General features: G+C 71.0%; 3 protein-coding genes across 5 annotated transcripts; 2 read left to right on the top strand and 1 right to left on the bottom strand.

Annotated features, from left to right (window-relative positions):
• The first annotated feature begins 761 nt into the window (after positions 1 to 761).
• On the top strand, positions 762 to 5,826 carry CORO1B (coronin 1B). The gene is made up of 11 exons (XM_075163450.1): positions 762 to 863; positions 1,818 to 2,020; positions 2,100 to 2,222; positions 2,309 to 2,438; positions 2,529 to 2,710; positions 2,910 to 3,029; positions 3,123 to 3,227; positions 3,311 to 3,456; positions 3,555 to 3,612; positions 4,579 to 4,878; positions 5,373 to 5,826. Exons 2-11 carry the CDS (start codon positions 1,820 to 1,822, stop codon positions 5,496 to 5,498), a joined length of 1,491 nt encoding a protein of 496 aa, XP_075019551.1. The 5' UTR covers positions 762 to 863; positions 1,818 to 1,819; the 3' UTR covers positions 5,499 to 5,826.
• A 135-nt stretch (positions 5,827 to 5,961) lies between these two features.
• RPS6KB2 (ribosomal protein S6 kinase B2) lies at positions 5,962 to 12,636 on the bottom strand. 3 transcript variants are annotated; one of them, XM_075163447.1, is made up of 16 exons: positions 12,515 to 12,636; positions 11,420 to 11,454; positions 11,224 to 11,344; positions 11,059 to 11,127; positions 10,844 to 10,991; positions 10,709 to 10,766; positions 10,531 to 10,631; positions 10,346 to 10,436; positions 10,151 to 10,241; positions 9,885 to 9,992; positions 9,747 to 9,809; positions 9,589 to 9,666; positions 9,389 to 9,496; positions 9,183 to 9,295; positions 8,828 to 8,992; positions 5,962 to 6,580 (listed from the first exon to the last, which is right to left on the bottom strand). In XM_075163447.1, the coding sequence occupies exons 1-16, from the start codon at positions 12,584 to 12,586 to the stop codon at positions 5,977 to 5,979; spliced, it is 2,025 nt and encodes a 674-aa protein (XP_075019548.1). In that variant the 5' UTR covers positions 12,587 to 12,636; the 3' UTR covers positions 5,962 to 5,976. The 3 variants fall into 3 exon arrangements, with proteins under 3 accessions (XP_075019548.1, XP_075019549.1, XP_075019550.1); XM_075163448.1 differs by lacking the exon at positions 11,420 to 11,454 and having other exon boundaries at positions 10,173 to 10,241; XM_075163449.1 differs by lacking the exon at positions 5,962 to 6,580 and having other exon boundaries at positions 8,824 to 8,992.
• On the top strand, positions 6,473 to 8,300 carry PTPRCAP (protein tyrosine phosphatase receptor type C associated protein). Its single transcript, XM_075163452.1, has 2 exons — positions 6,473 to 6,533; positions 7,573 to 8,300. The coding sequence occupies exons 1-2, from the start codon at positions 6,531 to 6,533 to the stop codon at positions 8,131 to 8,133; spliced, it is 564 nt and encodes a 187-aa protein (XP_075019553.1). The 5' UTR covers positions 6,473 to 6,530; the 3' UTR covers positions 8,134 to 8,300.
• Positions 12,637 to 14,124: the final 1,488 nt, after the last annotated feature.

Below are 14,124 nucleotides of genomic sequence, written 5' to 3'. Positions count from 1 at the left end.
GCGGGCGCAGGCCCCCCCCGGGCCCCCGCGATCCCATCGGCTCAGCAGCTGCAGGGCGGGTGGCAGCAGGAAGCCACCGCATGACAGGGAGATGCCACCTTGGGGACGATGCCACCCCGGCCCCCGTATGTCCCCACCCGGGGGGGGGCTGGTGGGGTATCCCCAGGCTGGGCCGGGGCGTGATGGACTCGGTGGGCACAGGGTGGCACAGCCGGTGGGGGACACGGATGCCACATCCTCTTGGTTTGGGCTACTACACGGCTGTGGGGTGGCACAGGGCCAGGTGTCCCCCGTGTCCCCCCGGCTGGGGAGATCCCCACCATGTCCCGCCGGACCTCACACGTGGGCACGGCCACCCGTGGGCACATGGGGGGCACAGCGTGGCGCTGGCTGGGCTCAGTGGGTGCCCACGGGGGACCTACGCCCGGCCACCATGCAGGGTGCTGGCCCTGCCCCACGGCGTGATGCTGCCCACGGGGTGACCCTGCCCACGGGGGTCCCTGCCCCACGGGGGGACCCTGCCCACGGGAGGACCCTGCCCACGGGGGGACCCTGCCCACGGGGACCGCGCCCCACGGGGGGGCCGTGCCGCACACCGTGCCCCGCCGGGTCCCGGTGCCGTGGCGGGTCCCGCTGGCGCCACGATCGCACAGTCCCGGTGCCCCGACGGGTCCCACCGCCCCCCGGTACCGCCCCCCCTTCCCGCCTCCCCGGGCGCGGGGCGCATGCGCGGGGCGGGGCGGGGCGGGGCGGCCCCGGTCACTTCCTGCCCCCGCCCCCTCCCGCCTCCGCCACCGGCCCCGCGCGCCGCCGCCCGCTCCCACCGGCCCCGGCCCGGCCCCGGCCCCGGCCCCGGCCCGCCGGTGAGTGCGGGGACGGGCCCCCCCGCGGCCCCCGCTGCGGGTCCCGGCGGCTCCCGGGGCCGCGGGGATGGGGCAGCACCGGGTCCCGGCCGGGGGGGACCGTCCCCATCCCCCGGGGTCCTCCCCATCCTCCTTCCCGGGGTCATCCCTGTCCCCGTCCCTGTCCCTGTCCCTGCCTCCTTACCCAGCGGGGCCACCCCTGTCCCCGTCCCTGTCCCCATCCCCGTCCCCATCCCCCGGGGTCCTCCCATGCTCCTTCCCGGGGGTCATCCCTGTCCCCGTCCCTGTCCCCTTACCCAGCGGGGCCACCCCTGTCCTTGTCCCCATCCCCGTCCCTGTCCCCTTACCTAGCGGGGCCACCCCTCTCCCTGTCCTTGTCCCCATCCCCGTCCCCATCCCCCGGGGTCCCCCCATGCTCCTTCCCGGGGGTCATCCCTGTCCCTGTCCCCTTACCCAGCGGGGCCACCCCTGTCCTCGTCCCCATCCCCATCCCCGTCCCTGTCCCCGTCCCCTGACCCCACGGGGCCACCCCTGTCCTCCTTTCTGTCCCCATCCCTCTACCCAGGGGGACACCCTCGTCCCCGTCCCCCTCCCTGGAGGACCCACCCCTGTCCCCATCCCAGCAGGGACGCTCCCTGTCCCCCTCCGAGCCCCCGTTCCCAGGGGTGCTCCCCGAGCAGGGTGGGGCAGGGCGGGGTTTCTTTGCCCGGCGGGCACAGGGCAGCCCCGGCTTCCCGCTCCCGGGAGGGGCCGGGCCGCCCTTTACCCGGGGCGGGGGACGGGGACAAGCCCCCCCCCGGCATCCCAGCACCCATAGCGCGGGGCACCCCAACTCCCTCACCCCAGGGCTGGGCACCCCGTGCCGCCTCCCTTGTCCCTTGGCTGAGCCCTGGCTCTGCCCCACATTTTGGGGTCGTCCCCCGGCGCTGACCCCGGCCCGGGGTGCTGCCCCAGCCATGTCGTTTCGGAAGGTGGTGCGGCAGAGCAAGTTCCGGCACGTTTTTGGGCAGCCGGTGAAGACGGAGCAGTGCTACGATGACATCCGCGTCTCCCGCGTCACTTGGGACAGCACCTTCTGCGCCGTCAACCCCTCCTTCGTCGCCATCATCGTGGAGGCCAGCGGCGGCGGCGCTTTCCTCGTCCTACCCCTGCACAAGGTGCCGGCGGCGATACCGGGGTGCCGGAGGGGGGTCTGCGCTGGTGGGTGACCCCCTCCCCGTGTCCTTTTGTCCCCAGACCGGGCGCATCGATAAGTCGTACCCCACGGTGTGCGGGCACACGGGCCCCGTCCTCGACATCGACTGGTGTCCCCACAATGACCACGTCATCGCCAGCGGCTCGGAGGACTGCACCGTCATGGTGAGGGGATGGCGGGGGGCCGGGGGGGTTGGGCAGCGCGGTGAGGGGCCCCCCGCTTTGCCGACTGCCCCCCTCTGCCCCGGCAGGTTTGGCAGATCCCCGAGAACGGGCTCAGCCAGCCGCTGACGGAGCCGGTGGTGGTGCTGGAGGGACACTCGAAACGGGTGGGCATCATCGCCTGGCACCCCACCGCCCGCAACGTCCTGCTCAGCGCAGGTACGGGGAGGGGGACCGCAGGGGGAGGGGGGTTCGGTGGGGGACACGTGGCCGAGGTGACCCCCTGTCCCCCCTTGTTCTCTCGCCCAGGCTGTGACAACGTGGTGCTGATCTGGAACGTGGGCACGGCGGAGGAGCTCTACCGCCTGGAGGGGCTGCACCCCGACCTCATCTACAGCGTCAGCTGGAGCCGCGACGGCGCCCGCTTCTGCACCGCCTGCAAGGACAAGAGCGTCCGCGTCATCGACCCCCGCCGCGGCACCGTGGTGGCCGTGAGTCCCCGGGGGGACCTGTCACCCTGCCTGTGTCCCTAGGGCGCCATCCTGCCCTGGTCCTGGACCCCCCTAGCCCTGCCCTTGTCCCCTGGTGCTCCCCACTGTCCCGTGTTCCTTGGGTCCCCCTGTCCCCTGCTCCCTGCCCCTCCCTGGGGTGCTGGGACGGTGCTGCTGACCCCCCCCGTCCCCTCCCCAGGAGAAGGAGCGGGCGCACGAGGGGGCTCGCCCCATGCGGGCCATTTTCTTGGCCAACGGCAAGATCTTCACCACCGGCTTCAGCCGCATGAGCGAGCGGCAGCTGGCGCTGTGGGACATGGTGAGGAACGCTCGGGGGTCCCGTGGGGCCATGTCGGGGTGCCCCGGGGGCCCGTGTCGGGGTGCCCCACGGGGCTGACACGTTCCCCCACAGGAGAACCTGGAGGAGCCCATGGGGCTGCAGGAGCTGGACTCCAGCAACGGGGCTCTGCTGCCTTTCTACGACCCCGACACCAACGTGGTCTACGTCTGCGGCAAGGTACGGTGCCCCCCCCCCCATCTTGCTCACGGTGTCCCCCTGCCCTGTCCCGGCCACGGACCCCGCTAACGCCGTGTCCCCAGGGTGACTCGAGCATCCGGTACTTTGAGATCACGGAGGAGCCACCCTACATCCATTTCCTCAACACCTTCACCAGCAAGGAGCCCCAGCGGGGCATGGGCTGGATGCCCAAGCGCGGGCTGGACGTCAGCAAGTGCGAGATCGCCAGGTGGGCACGGGGACACGGAGGGGGACAAGGGAGGTGGCCCCCATTTCCCTCCCTGCCCCCCCGTGACCCCCCTTTGCTCCCCCCCCCGCCCCGGGCAGGTTCTACAAGCTGCACGAGCGCAAGTGTGAGCCCATCATCATGACGGTGCCGAGGAAGGTCAGCGGGGACTGGGGGGGACGTGGGGACTGGGGCACCCCCTGCTCGGGGCGTGGCAGTAGGGTGGGGGGTCCCTGGGCAGGTGGGAGTCCCCAGTCAGGGTGGTGGAGGTCCCCATGGGGTCTGCGTGGGGTACCTGGGGCAGGACATGGTGGCTAGGTGGGGGGTCCCCAATCAGGCTGGCTGGGGGGGTCCCCAAGTGCACTGATAGGGGTCCCTGGACAGGACGTGGGGGCTGGGTGGGGGTCCCCAGTCATGCTGGTGGGGGTCCCTGGGCAGAACACAGTGCCTGGGTGGGGGTCCCCGAGGGGATTGTGTGGGGTCCCTGGGTAGAACACGGTGCCTGGGTGTGGGGGTCCCCAATCAGCCTGGGTGAGGGTCCCCGTGAGGGCTGTGTGGGGTCCCTGGGTAGAACACGGTGCCTGGGTGGGGGTCCCCAAGGGGGCTGTGTGGGGTCCCTGGGTAGAACACGGTGCCTGGGTGGGGGTCCCCAAGGGGGCTGTGTGGGGTCCCTGGGTAGAACACGGTGCCTGGGTGTGGGGGTCCCCAATCAGGCTGGGTGGGGGTCCCCATGGAGTCTGTGTGGGGTCCCTGGGTAGGACGTGGGGGTCCCCATGGGGGCTGTGTGGGGTCCCTGGGTAGGACGTGGGGGTCCCCATGGGGGCTGTGTGGGGTCCCTGGGCAGGACGTGGGAGCTGGGGGGGCATCCCCAGTCATGCCTGTCGGGGTCCCTGGGCAGAACACAGTGCCTGGGTGTGGGGGTCCCCAGTCAGGCTGGGTGGGGGTCCCTGTGGGGGCTTTGTGGGGTCCCTGGTAGAACACGGTGCCTGGGTGGGGGTCCCCGTGGGGTCTGTGTGAGGTCCCTGGGCAGGACATGGTGGCTGGGTGGGGGTCCCCATGGGGGCTGAGTGGGGGTCCCCCGGGAAGGTCCCATCGGCCCCTCTGACATTGGGGGGGGGGGTGCAGTCGGACCTGTTCCAGGACGACCTGTACCCCGACACGGCGGGCCCCGAGGCGGCGATGGAGGCGGAGGAGTGGGTGGCGGGGCAGACGGCGGGGCCGGTGCTGGTGTCCCTGCGCCAGGCCTACGTCCCCAGCAAGCAGCGGGACCTCAAGGTGAGCCGCCGCACCCTCCTCCACGAGAGCTGCCCCCCCGCCGCCGCCGCCGCCGGCCCCACCACGCCGCCCCCCACGCCCCCCGCCGCGCCCGCCCCCGCCCGCCTCAGCGCTCCCCCCGCCCTGGGCACCGTCCCCTCTGCGCCCATGGTATGTATGGGGTGGGGGTCTCTGTGGGTGGGGGTCTCTGTGGGTGGGGGTCTCTGTGGGTGGGGGTAGGCTGGGGCAATGGGTGGGCTCCTTGGTGTGGGTGGGGCTGTGGAGTGGGTGGGGCCAGGCTGGGGAGGTGGGGGGGGGCAACTGGCAATGGGTGTGGCCAGGCTGGGGTGGTGGGTGGGTTTTCTGTGGGTGGGGCAGTGGGTGAGTCTAAGGGTGGGTGGGGTGGTGGGCGGGGTCTGTTATGCAGGCAGGGCCAGGTTGGAATGGTGAATGGGGCGTGTCATGGGTGTGGTCAGGCTGGGGCGGTGGGTGGGGTCAGTGTGGGCGGGGCCAGGGCAGTGGGCGGACTTGTCTGCATAGGTGGGGTCAGGTTGGGCTGACGGGCTGGGCCAGGAGTGGCGGGTGTGGCGCTGGGTGGGGCCGTGGTGGTGGGTGTGGCACTGGGCGGGGCTGCGGTGGGCGTGGCTGACGGAGGGGCCGCTCAGGGGGGCGGGCGGCTGGAGGAGGTGCTGCAGGAGGTGGCGGCGCTGCGGGCGCTGGTGGCGGAGCAGGGCCAGCGCATCTCCCGCCTGGAGGAGCAGCTCAGCCGCCTCGAGAACGGCCACGTCTGAGGGACCCCCCCCTCAGGGACCACCGCCCCCGGGGACCCCGGCTGGGGACACCCCCCCCGCCTGCCAGGGACCACGCCTGCACCCCAGGGTCCCCCCAAGCCCTCCTGCTCCCCCCCCACCCCGCCGCTGCCAGGTCCTTCTCCCGTTGGAGGGCTGGCCACCCCTCTGGCAGCTCCCCCCTCACCCCCATTGCCTTACTGGGTGCTGCCCCCCCCCCCCCCAAATCATGGACCATTTCCCCCCCCCCGCCATGTCCTCGGGCTGGGATCAAACACTACCCCCTGCACCCCCCGTCCCCGGGTGGGGTGGGGTCTTCCCCCCCCCCTTCCTGTGGGGCAGGGCATGATCTGCCCCCCCCCCCCAACTGTGAAATATTGTCCCCCCTATATTTTGGGGGCTTCTTCCTCCTCCCCTCCTTGTCCCCCCCCCCATTACAGTGCAGGGTCAAAAACTATATTTTCACTCCAAATAAAGGACTTTATAAGAAAAGTGCTGGGTGCGGGCGGGGGCTGGGGGCTACTGGGGGTTTGCTGCGGGGTTGGGGGGCTCGTTGTGGGTACCCTGAAGGCTGCCGGGGCTGCGTGGGGGGGACAGGAAGGCGCAGGAAACTGGGGGACGCCCCCTCCCCCCCCCAGAGCAGTGCTGCACCCGCTGTGCCGTGGGGCAGGGGACCCCCATACGCGTGTGTCCCATCACCCCGCATGGGGGGGGGTCCCCTTGGGGCTTGGTGTCCCCAGAGAGCCGGGTGCAGCACGGGGGGGGCCCCAGGACGGTGGGGGGGCACTGGTGACCCTAGGGCTGTAGTGGGGAGCAGGGGACAGTTGGGGGGGGTCAGAGCGGGTCCCCATGGCTGGCAGCCACCGTGGGTTTCCACGGCCCTGGGTGCATTTCGGGTAGGCGGGGGGGACACACAGCACCTCGCCTCCCCCCGCACCGATACATCCGTTGCGCGGGGGCAGGAAGCGCTGGGGGGGCCCCCCCCAGCACGGCTCGCGCCCGCGGCACCAGGACCCGCTCCGGCAGCACCCGCTGATGGTGAGCACCCCAAAAACGGGCAGGATGGGAGATGGGGTGTCTGGGACCTGGGGGATGGAGCGGGGGGGGCATTCCCCAGAATTGGAGTGAGCTGGGGCGGGGGGGCAGCCCTTTCTCCAGCCTCAGTTTCCCCTGCTAAATCTGGGGGGGTGGCTGTGCTTCATTCAAATTCGTCTTCCCTGGCCACCCCTGGCTGGTGCTGCCCCAGGGGCTGAGGTTTGGGGGGGGGGGGCGCAGCAGTGGTGGGTCCCTGGGGCAGATCCCCCTTCCACAGCGGGGCTGGGTTTGGGGGGGCAGGTTTGGGGGGGTGAGGGCAGCATGGGGAGGCTGGAGGGGCAGGTTTGGGGGGGTGAGGGCAGCATGGAGGTGCTGGGGGGGCAGGTTTGGGGGGGTGAGGGCAGCATGGAGGTGCTGGGGGGGCAGGTTTGGGGGGGTGAGGGCAGCACAGGGAGGCTGGAGGGGCGGGTTTGGGGGGGTGAGGGCAGCATGGAGGTGCTGGAAGGGCAGGTTTGGGGGGGTGAGGGCAGCACGGGGAGGCTGGAGGGGCAGGTTTGGGGGGGTGAGGGCAGCATGGAGGTGCTGGGGGGGCAGGTTTGGGGGCTGGGGGATGAGGGTGGAGGCTGTGGGTGCAGGGCTGGGTGGGGGGCCCAGAGCCATGGGGGGGGGATGCTCTGGGGGTGCAGCACAGTGGGAAGGGGCGAGGGGTGCTGTGGGGCTGCGCAGCCGGTGCGGGGCGGCCTGGCCCCGTTGAGGCGCGGCGCGGGGGCGGCAGGACCCGGCTCCTCTCCCCCAGCACCCGCAGGTGCTGCGGCACCCGCCGACCGCAGTTTCCCGTCACGCGGTCGGCCCTGCGCCCGGCTGGCCACCTGCCCGGCACGCACCGCCGGCGGGGGGCACGGGCACGGCCCCGGGGCCCGCCGCCCTTCACCCCGGCCCTACCCCGCTTTCCGGGATGGGACTGGGACGGCCGCCCCAGATGTGGGAAGGGCCGGGCCGGGTGCCAGGCACATGGCGGTGACCCCGCTGCCCTCACCCGCAGGCTGGAGCGTGGCGGTGCCCGCCGGCACCAGTGCTGCTGGCGTTAGCCGGGCTGGCGGCGGCGGGAGAGCCGGTGGGAAGCCGCAGCGACCGGGCGGTGGGAGCCCTGCTGGGGCTCCTTCTCTGCCTGGTGGTGGGGTTGGCCGTGGCCTGGCACCATCTTTGCCGGCTCTCAGCCGGTCGCTACCACCCCCGGCCCATGGGCCGCCGGGCGCTGGCGCTGCTGCGGGGCCGCTGGCACCGGCTGCGGGGACGGGGTGACCCCGCGGCGCAGCCCTGCCGTGAGGACGGGAAGGTGGCGGCGGCCCCCCGGGACGAGGAGGAAGAGCTGATGCCGTGGAGCCAGGACGAGCGGCCGGAGGAGGAGGAGGAGAAGGAGGAGGAGGAGGAGGAGGAGGAGGCCGAGGAGGAGGAGGCCGAGGCAGCCCCGGAGGCCGGGGAGAGCCCCCCAAGCGGGGGGCAGGCGGCGGGGGGCAGCGCCGAGGCCCTGCTCAGCGACCTCCACGCCTTCTCGGGGACGGCGGCCTGGGGGGACGCGCGACCCCACGTCACGGCCCTGTGACAGCCCCGCCCTGCCCACGGGGGACCCCGCCCTGCCCTCCTGCCTGCTGCCCTGCCTGCTGCCCTGCCTGCAGGCACCGCCTGCCCCCAGCAGCCGCTCCCGATTGGCTGCACGGGCCTGGGCACCGACCAATAAAAGAGCAGCTCTGCCTAACTACGGCTGCCAGTTTTAGGGGTGGGCGTGGCTTGGAAAAAAGTGGGTGGGGCCAATAGAAAGGGTGTGGCATGGGAAAAGGCAAAGGTCTTGATGGAAGGGGTGGAGCCTGGGGAAGGGGAGGAGCTTGATAAAGGGGTGGGGGGGTGAGAGAAGGGGCGGGGCATGGTGCAGGGGGGCGGACCCTGCACCCCACCCTGGTGGGGCAGCCGATCCACCCCCCCCGGACCCCCCGGCACAGGACCACTATGGCCTCATCAAGTCCTTTAATTGGCACACGTCCAGCAGCCGGGCCCACGCCTGCCCCCCGGGGGTGGCCACACCCTTGGGGGGGGCCACACCCCAGGAGGCCACACCCTGGGGGGGGCCCCGCTCCCCCCAAACCCAACCCTGCCTGGCAGCAGCATGGGCTGGGCTGGGGGGGGCCGTGCCCGTGGCAGCCCGGAGCACAAGCAGCATCGCTGGGGGGGGGCCCCCCCCACCCCATGGGGGGCACCAGGCCCCCCCCCCATCCCCACCCCACCCCACCCCCCACCCCTACCTGGGCATCCGCCCCCGGCCCCCCTTTTGCTTCTTGGCACCCACGGAGGTCTTGATGGGCAGGGGGGCCGTGCCCTCGGGCGGGGGGGGCAGGCTGGCCCCCACCTCCATCGGTTCCCCCGCTGCCCCCGGCTTGAACGCCTCGAAGGGGGAGAACTTCACGGGGCTGGGGGGGGGGACACAACACATAGGGGGTGAGGGGGGGTGAGGGGGGGTGAGGGGGGGCACCCTCCCCACCCTGATGCCCCCATCCCAAAGCACACACCCACCCCCCCACCTCCGTCCCGCTGCTGTGCCCCGCAGCACCCACCCCGCTGCCCGTCCCCCCCAGCCCCCCCCCCGGGTGGGGTGGGTACCTGACGGGGGTGCGGGGGCTGCTGTTGAGGCAGCGGGGGGAGCGCACCTTGGGCTGGAAGGAGAACCCCTCCTTGATGCTCTCCAGCACCGAGGGGGCCACGTAGGTGAAGCCCTGTAGGTATGGGGGTGTCAAGGGGGGCCGGGGGTGCTGGGTGCCCCATCCCGCTAGAGGGTGGGGGTGCCCGCCGCCCTCCCCCCCCCATACCAGGAAGGCCTGGTTGGCGCTTTCGCTAATGGCGGCGTCATCGGGGCTGTCGACGGGCGTCTGGCGGGTGAAGCGGGTGTCGAACTGGCTGACGTCCTCCTCCGACTGCTGCGGGGGCGGGCGGTGGGTGCTCCCATGGGTGCCCCCCCACCCACTCCCCCCACAATACGCGCCCTGCCCGCCCCCCGCCCCAGCCCTACCAGGCAGGGTTTGAAGGGGGGGTCCAGCCTGCGGGCCAGCAGATCCTCCCAGTTGATGTGGCGGAAAAAGGGCTGCTTCTGCGGGCAGCGGTGGCGGGGGGGTGTCAGGCGGGGGGGGTCCACCTGGCACCCACCCCGCCGCCCACCCATGCCTGTACCTGCACATCGGCCGCATCGCCTGGGCCCCCCCCAACCCGCTGGTTGGGGTTTCTCTTAAGGAACTGGAAGAGAAAGGGGGATGGAATGGGGTGTTTTGGTAGGACCTACAGAAACAAGCTGGAGGGGGGGGGGGTAACCTTCTTGAGCAGGTCCCGTGCGTCGGGCGTCAGGTATGGCGGCAGCACCAGCTTGCCCTTGAGGATCTTGTCGATGGTCTTCTTGCGGTTCTCGGCGGTGAAGGGGGGCTGCGAGAGGCACCGGGTGGCGAGGAAGAGCCGGGCGGGCGAGGAAGGCTCAGCATCACCCCAGTGGGGACCCCTCCCCGTACCCCCGGGACCCACCCGCCCCCCCCAAACCCCCGTGTGCCCACCCCCGGGGAGGAAAGAGCAGGAGTGGGACTTGCCGATCCTGTGAGCATGTCGTACATCAGGGCGCCCAGGCTCCACCAGTCCACCGCCCGGTTGTGCCCGCTGCGCACCAGGATCTCGGGGGCCCTGGAGGGGGGGTGCAGGGGAGGGGGGTGACCCTGAGTAGGGGGGTGGGGGGGCCAGGGCAGGCTCCCCACATCCCGCCCCCCCTCACCCCGCCGCCGGCTCACATGTACTCGATGGTGCCGCAGAAGGTGTGGGTGACGGCCCCGTCGTGGATCGATTCCTTGCACAGCCCGAAGTCCGTCAGCTTGATGTGACCTGCGGGAGGTGGCGGCGGGGGGGTCAGTGCCATCGCCGGGGACCCCTCCCCTTACACCCCAAAAACCGCTCCCCCCCCTCACCCCCAGCCCACCTTGGCTGTTGAGCATGATGTTCTCCGGCTTGAGGTCGCGGTAGATGATGCCGTGGGAGTGGAGGTGGCCCAGCGCCAGCGTGATCTCGCTCAGGTAGAAACTGGGAGGGGGGCTATGAGCGGCGTTGGGGTCCTGGGCCCCCCCCCCAGGACCCCCCCTCCACCACCACATCCCTACCAGGCGGTGTCCTCCAGGAAGATGCCCTCCCGCTCCAGCTGCATGAAGAGCTCTCCACCTGCAAAAAAACCAGCCCAAGCGGGACCCCCCTGAGCCATCCCCGGCCCCCCCCGACCCCCCCGGCCCCCCCCCTACCGCTGAGGCACTCCAGGATGAGGTAGAGCTTGCCGCCCGTCTGGAAGGCGTAGATGAGGTCGACGATGAAGGGGTGCTTGACGGCCTCCAGGATGTTCCTCTCGGCCCGGGTATGCGCCGTGTCCTTGGCGTTGCAGGCGATCTTGGCCTGGGGGGGGCAGGCGGTGAGTGGGGGGGCTCCCCAGGGGGGCTGGGGGGGGCCGGGGCGGTGCTACCTTCTTCAGGACCTTCATGGCAAAGATCTTCCCCGTGTTGGTGCCCTGCACTTTGCGGACCTGGAACACCTGGATGGATGGGGGGGGGGACAGCTGGGGGATGCCCAGACCCCCCCCAGCACCCCAGCACCCCCAAAGGACCCCCCAGCATGCCGTACCCCCCACCTTGCCGTAGCCGCCCTTGCCCAGGACGCGGAGCAGCTCGAAGCAGTGGGGACCGATGTGCTCGGGGCCGTTGTTGACGCTGCTCTCTGAGATCTCGATCTCCTCGTAGTGCCCCACCGGCCTGCCGGGAGAGGGGGTGAGCGCGGACGGACCCCCTGCCTGTCCCCTGCCTGTCCCCTGCCTGTCCCCCACTTACTCCAGGCCATTCCCCCGGGGCTCCAGCTCCATCTCCTGTGGGAGGGAACCCACAGTCAGTGGCAGGCAGGGGACCATGGTGGGCAGGGTGCTGGCAGCAGGCAGGGTGCCCACAGTAGGCAAGGGACCCAGGGCAGGCAGGGTGACCGCAGCAAGATGGCAGGCAGGGGACCCACGGCAGGCAGGGTGCCCACGGCAGGCAGGGGACCCACGGCAGGCAGGGGTGCCCACGGCAGGCAGAGTGCCCACGGCAGGCAGGGGACCCGTGGCAGGCAGGGTGCCCAGGGCAGGCAAGGTGCCCAGGGCAGGCAGGGGACCCACGGCAGGCAGGGGACCCACGGCAGGCAGGGTGCCCAGGGCAGGCAAGGTGCCCAGGGCAGGCAGGGGACCCATGGCAGGCAGGGGACCCGTGGCAGGCAGGGTGCCCAGGGCAGGCAGGGGACCCACGGCAGGTAGGGTGCCCACGGCAGGCAGGGGACCCGTGGCAGGCAGGGTGCCCAGGGCAGGCAAGGTGCCCAGGGCAGGCAGGGTGCCCATGGCAGGCAGGGGACCCACGGCAGGCAGGGTGCCCGCAGCAGGCAGAGCAGGGCGAGGGTGCGCCGGCCCAGCCGGATGTTTTTGGGCTGAGGCAGGGCCCTGCCCAGCGGGAGCCTCCCTCTGCCCGGCCGTGCCGGGGGAGCTGGGCCGGGACCCCCGGCTGCTCCCCGCCGTCCCCTGTCCCCCCGTGCCCCGGCCCCCCGGCCCCGCCACCGGCAGGACCCCGGCTGCCTGTCCCTGTCCCCCCTCCCTCAGCTGCCAACCTCCGTCCCGCCGTCCCCAGCACCGAGCCAGCCCCGGTGCATCCCCGCGCTGTCCCCGGTCCCCCCGTCCCCACCGAGTCCCGCTGCCGCTCACCCCCCTCCAGCCCCCATCCGCGCTCCTCGTCCCCGTCCCCACTCCATCTCCCGGTGTCCCCGTTCCGGTCGCCCCGTCCCCATCCCCGGTCCATGCTCCCCCATCGCCAGTCCCGGTGCCCCCCCCGTCCGCAGCCGGTCCCCGATCCCCGCCCCAGCCGGTGCCGGTGCCGGTCCCCCGCCCCGCCCCGGTGGCAGCTCACGGCGCCCAGCTCGGGCTCGTCCCCGTCGCTGCCCTCCTCGGTCTCCAGGTCGATGTCGAACACCCCCGCCATGACGGCGCCGCACCGGGACCCCGGCGGGACCCGCCCCGCTGGCCCCGCCCCGCCCCGCTGGCCCCGCCCCCGCTGGCCCCGCCCCACCCGCGCGTCACCGGGGGGACCCCGGCATCCCCGCCGCGGGGCACGCCGGGAGCTGTAGTCCCCGCGGGGAGCGGGGGATCGTGGGGGTCCCCGGGGGCCGCGCAGGGAACAACGACAGAGCCAAGCCGGTCGCTCACAGCCTTTACTGGGGATCCCCCCGCTCGGCCCCGCGCTGCGGGGCTGCCCCGCCCCCTCCGCGTCGCTGTGACCTCATCGGCGCCGCCGTGACGGCAGCTGAAGGGGGAGGAGCGCCTCTGGAAGAGACGGAGAGCTCCCCCCGCCCCCCCGTCCCGACCCCGCTAGGGGTCCACGCGGGCTTGTAGGGCACTAGTGGTACTGCGGAGCCGACACGGCTGCGTGTTGTTGTAGGGCACTGGTGTTATTGTAGGGTCGCAGGGACTACAGGGGCTGTATGTTACTGTAGGGCCTCGGGTACTATAGGGGCTGTGTGTTTTTGTAGGGCACTAGTGTTATTGTAGGGTCGTGGGCACTACAGGGGCTGTGCGTTGTTGTAGTGTCACTAGTGTTATTGTAGGGTGGTGGGCATTATATGGGCTGAGTATTGCTGTAGGGTCTCAGGCACTATAGGGGCTATGTGTTGCTGTAGGGCACTGGTGTTATTGTAGGGTCTAGGCACTATAGGGGCTGTGTGTTATTGTGGGGTCACTAGTGTTATTGTAGTGTCTCAGGCACTATAGGGGCTGTGGGTTGCTGTAGGGCACTAGTGTTATTGTAGGGTCTCGGGCGCTATAGGGGCTGTGTGTTATTGTAGGGTCTCGGGCGCTATAGGGGCTGTGTATTGCTGTAGGGCACTGGTGTTATTGTAGGGTCTCGGGCGCTATAGGGGCTGTGTGTTGCTGTAGGGCACTGGTGTTACTGTAGGATCTCAGGCACTATAGGAGCTGTGTGTTGCTGTAGGGCACTGGTGTTATTGTAGGGTCTCGGGCTCTATAGGGGCTATGTGTTGCTGTAGGGCACTAGTGTTATTGTAGGGTCTCGGGCGCTATAGGGGCTGTGTGTTGTTGTAGGGTCTCGGGCGCTATAGGGGCTATGTGTTGCTGTAGGGCACTGGTGTTATTGTAGGGTCTCGGGCTCTATAGGGGCTGTGTGTTGCTGTAGGGCACTGGTGTTATTGTAGGGTCTCGGGCTCTATAGGGGCTGTGTGTTGTAGGGCACTGGTGTTATTGTAGGGTCTCGGGCTCTATAGGGGCTATGTGTTGCTGTAGGGCACTGGTGTTATTGTAGGGTCTCGGGTGCTATAGGGGCTGTGTGTTGCTGTAGGGCACTGGTGTTATTGTAGGGTCTCGGGCTCTATAGGGGCTGTGTGTTGCTGTAGGGCACTGGTGTTATTGTAGGGTCTCGGGCTCTATAGGGGCTGTGTGTTGCTGTAGGGCACTGGTGTTATTGTAGGGTCTCGGGCTCTATAGGGGCTGTGTGTTATTGTAGGGTCT

This window comes from Calonectris borealis, chromosome 14 (assembly GCF_964195595.1).
Source record: "Calonectris borealis chromosome 14, bCalBor7.hap1.2, whole genome shotgun sequence".
Classification (NCBI taxonomy): domain Eukaryota; kingdom Metazoa; phylum Chordata; class Aves; order Procellariiformes; family Procellariidae; genus Calonectris; species Calonectris borealis.
Note: the sequence above shows the minus strand (reverse complement) of the source record. Positions and strands in the feature narration are given on the sequence as shown.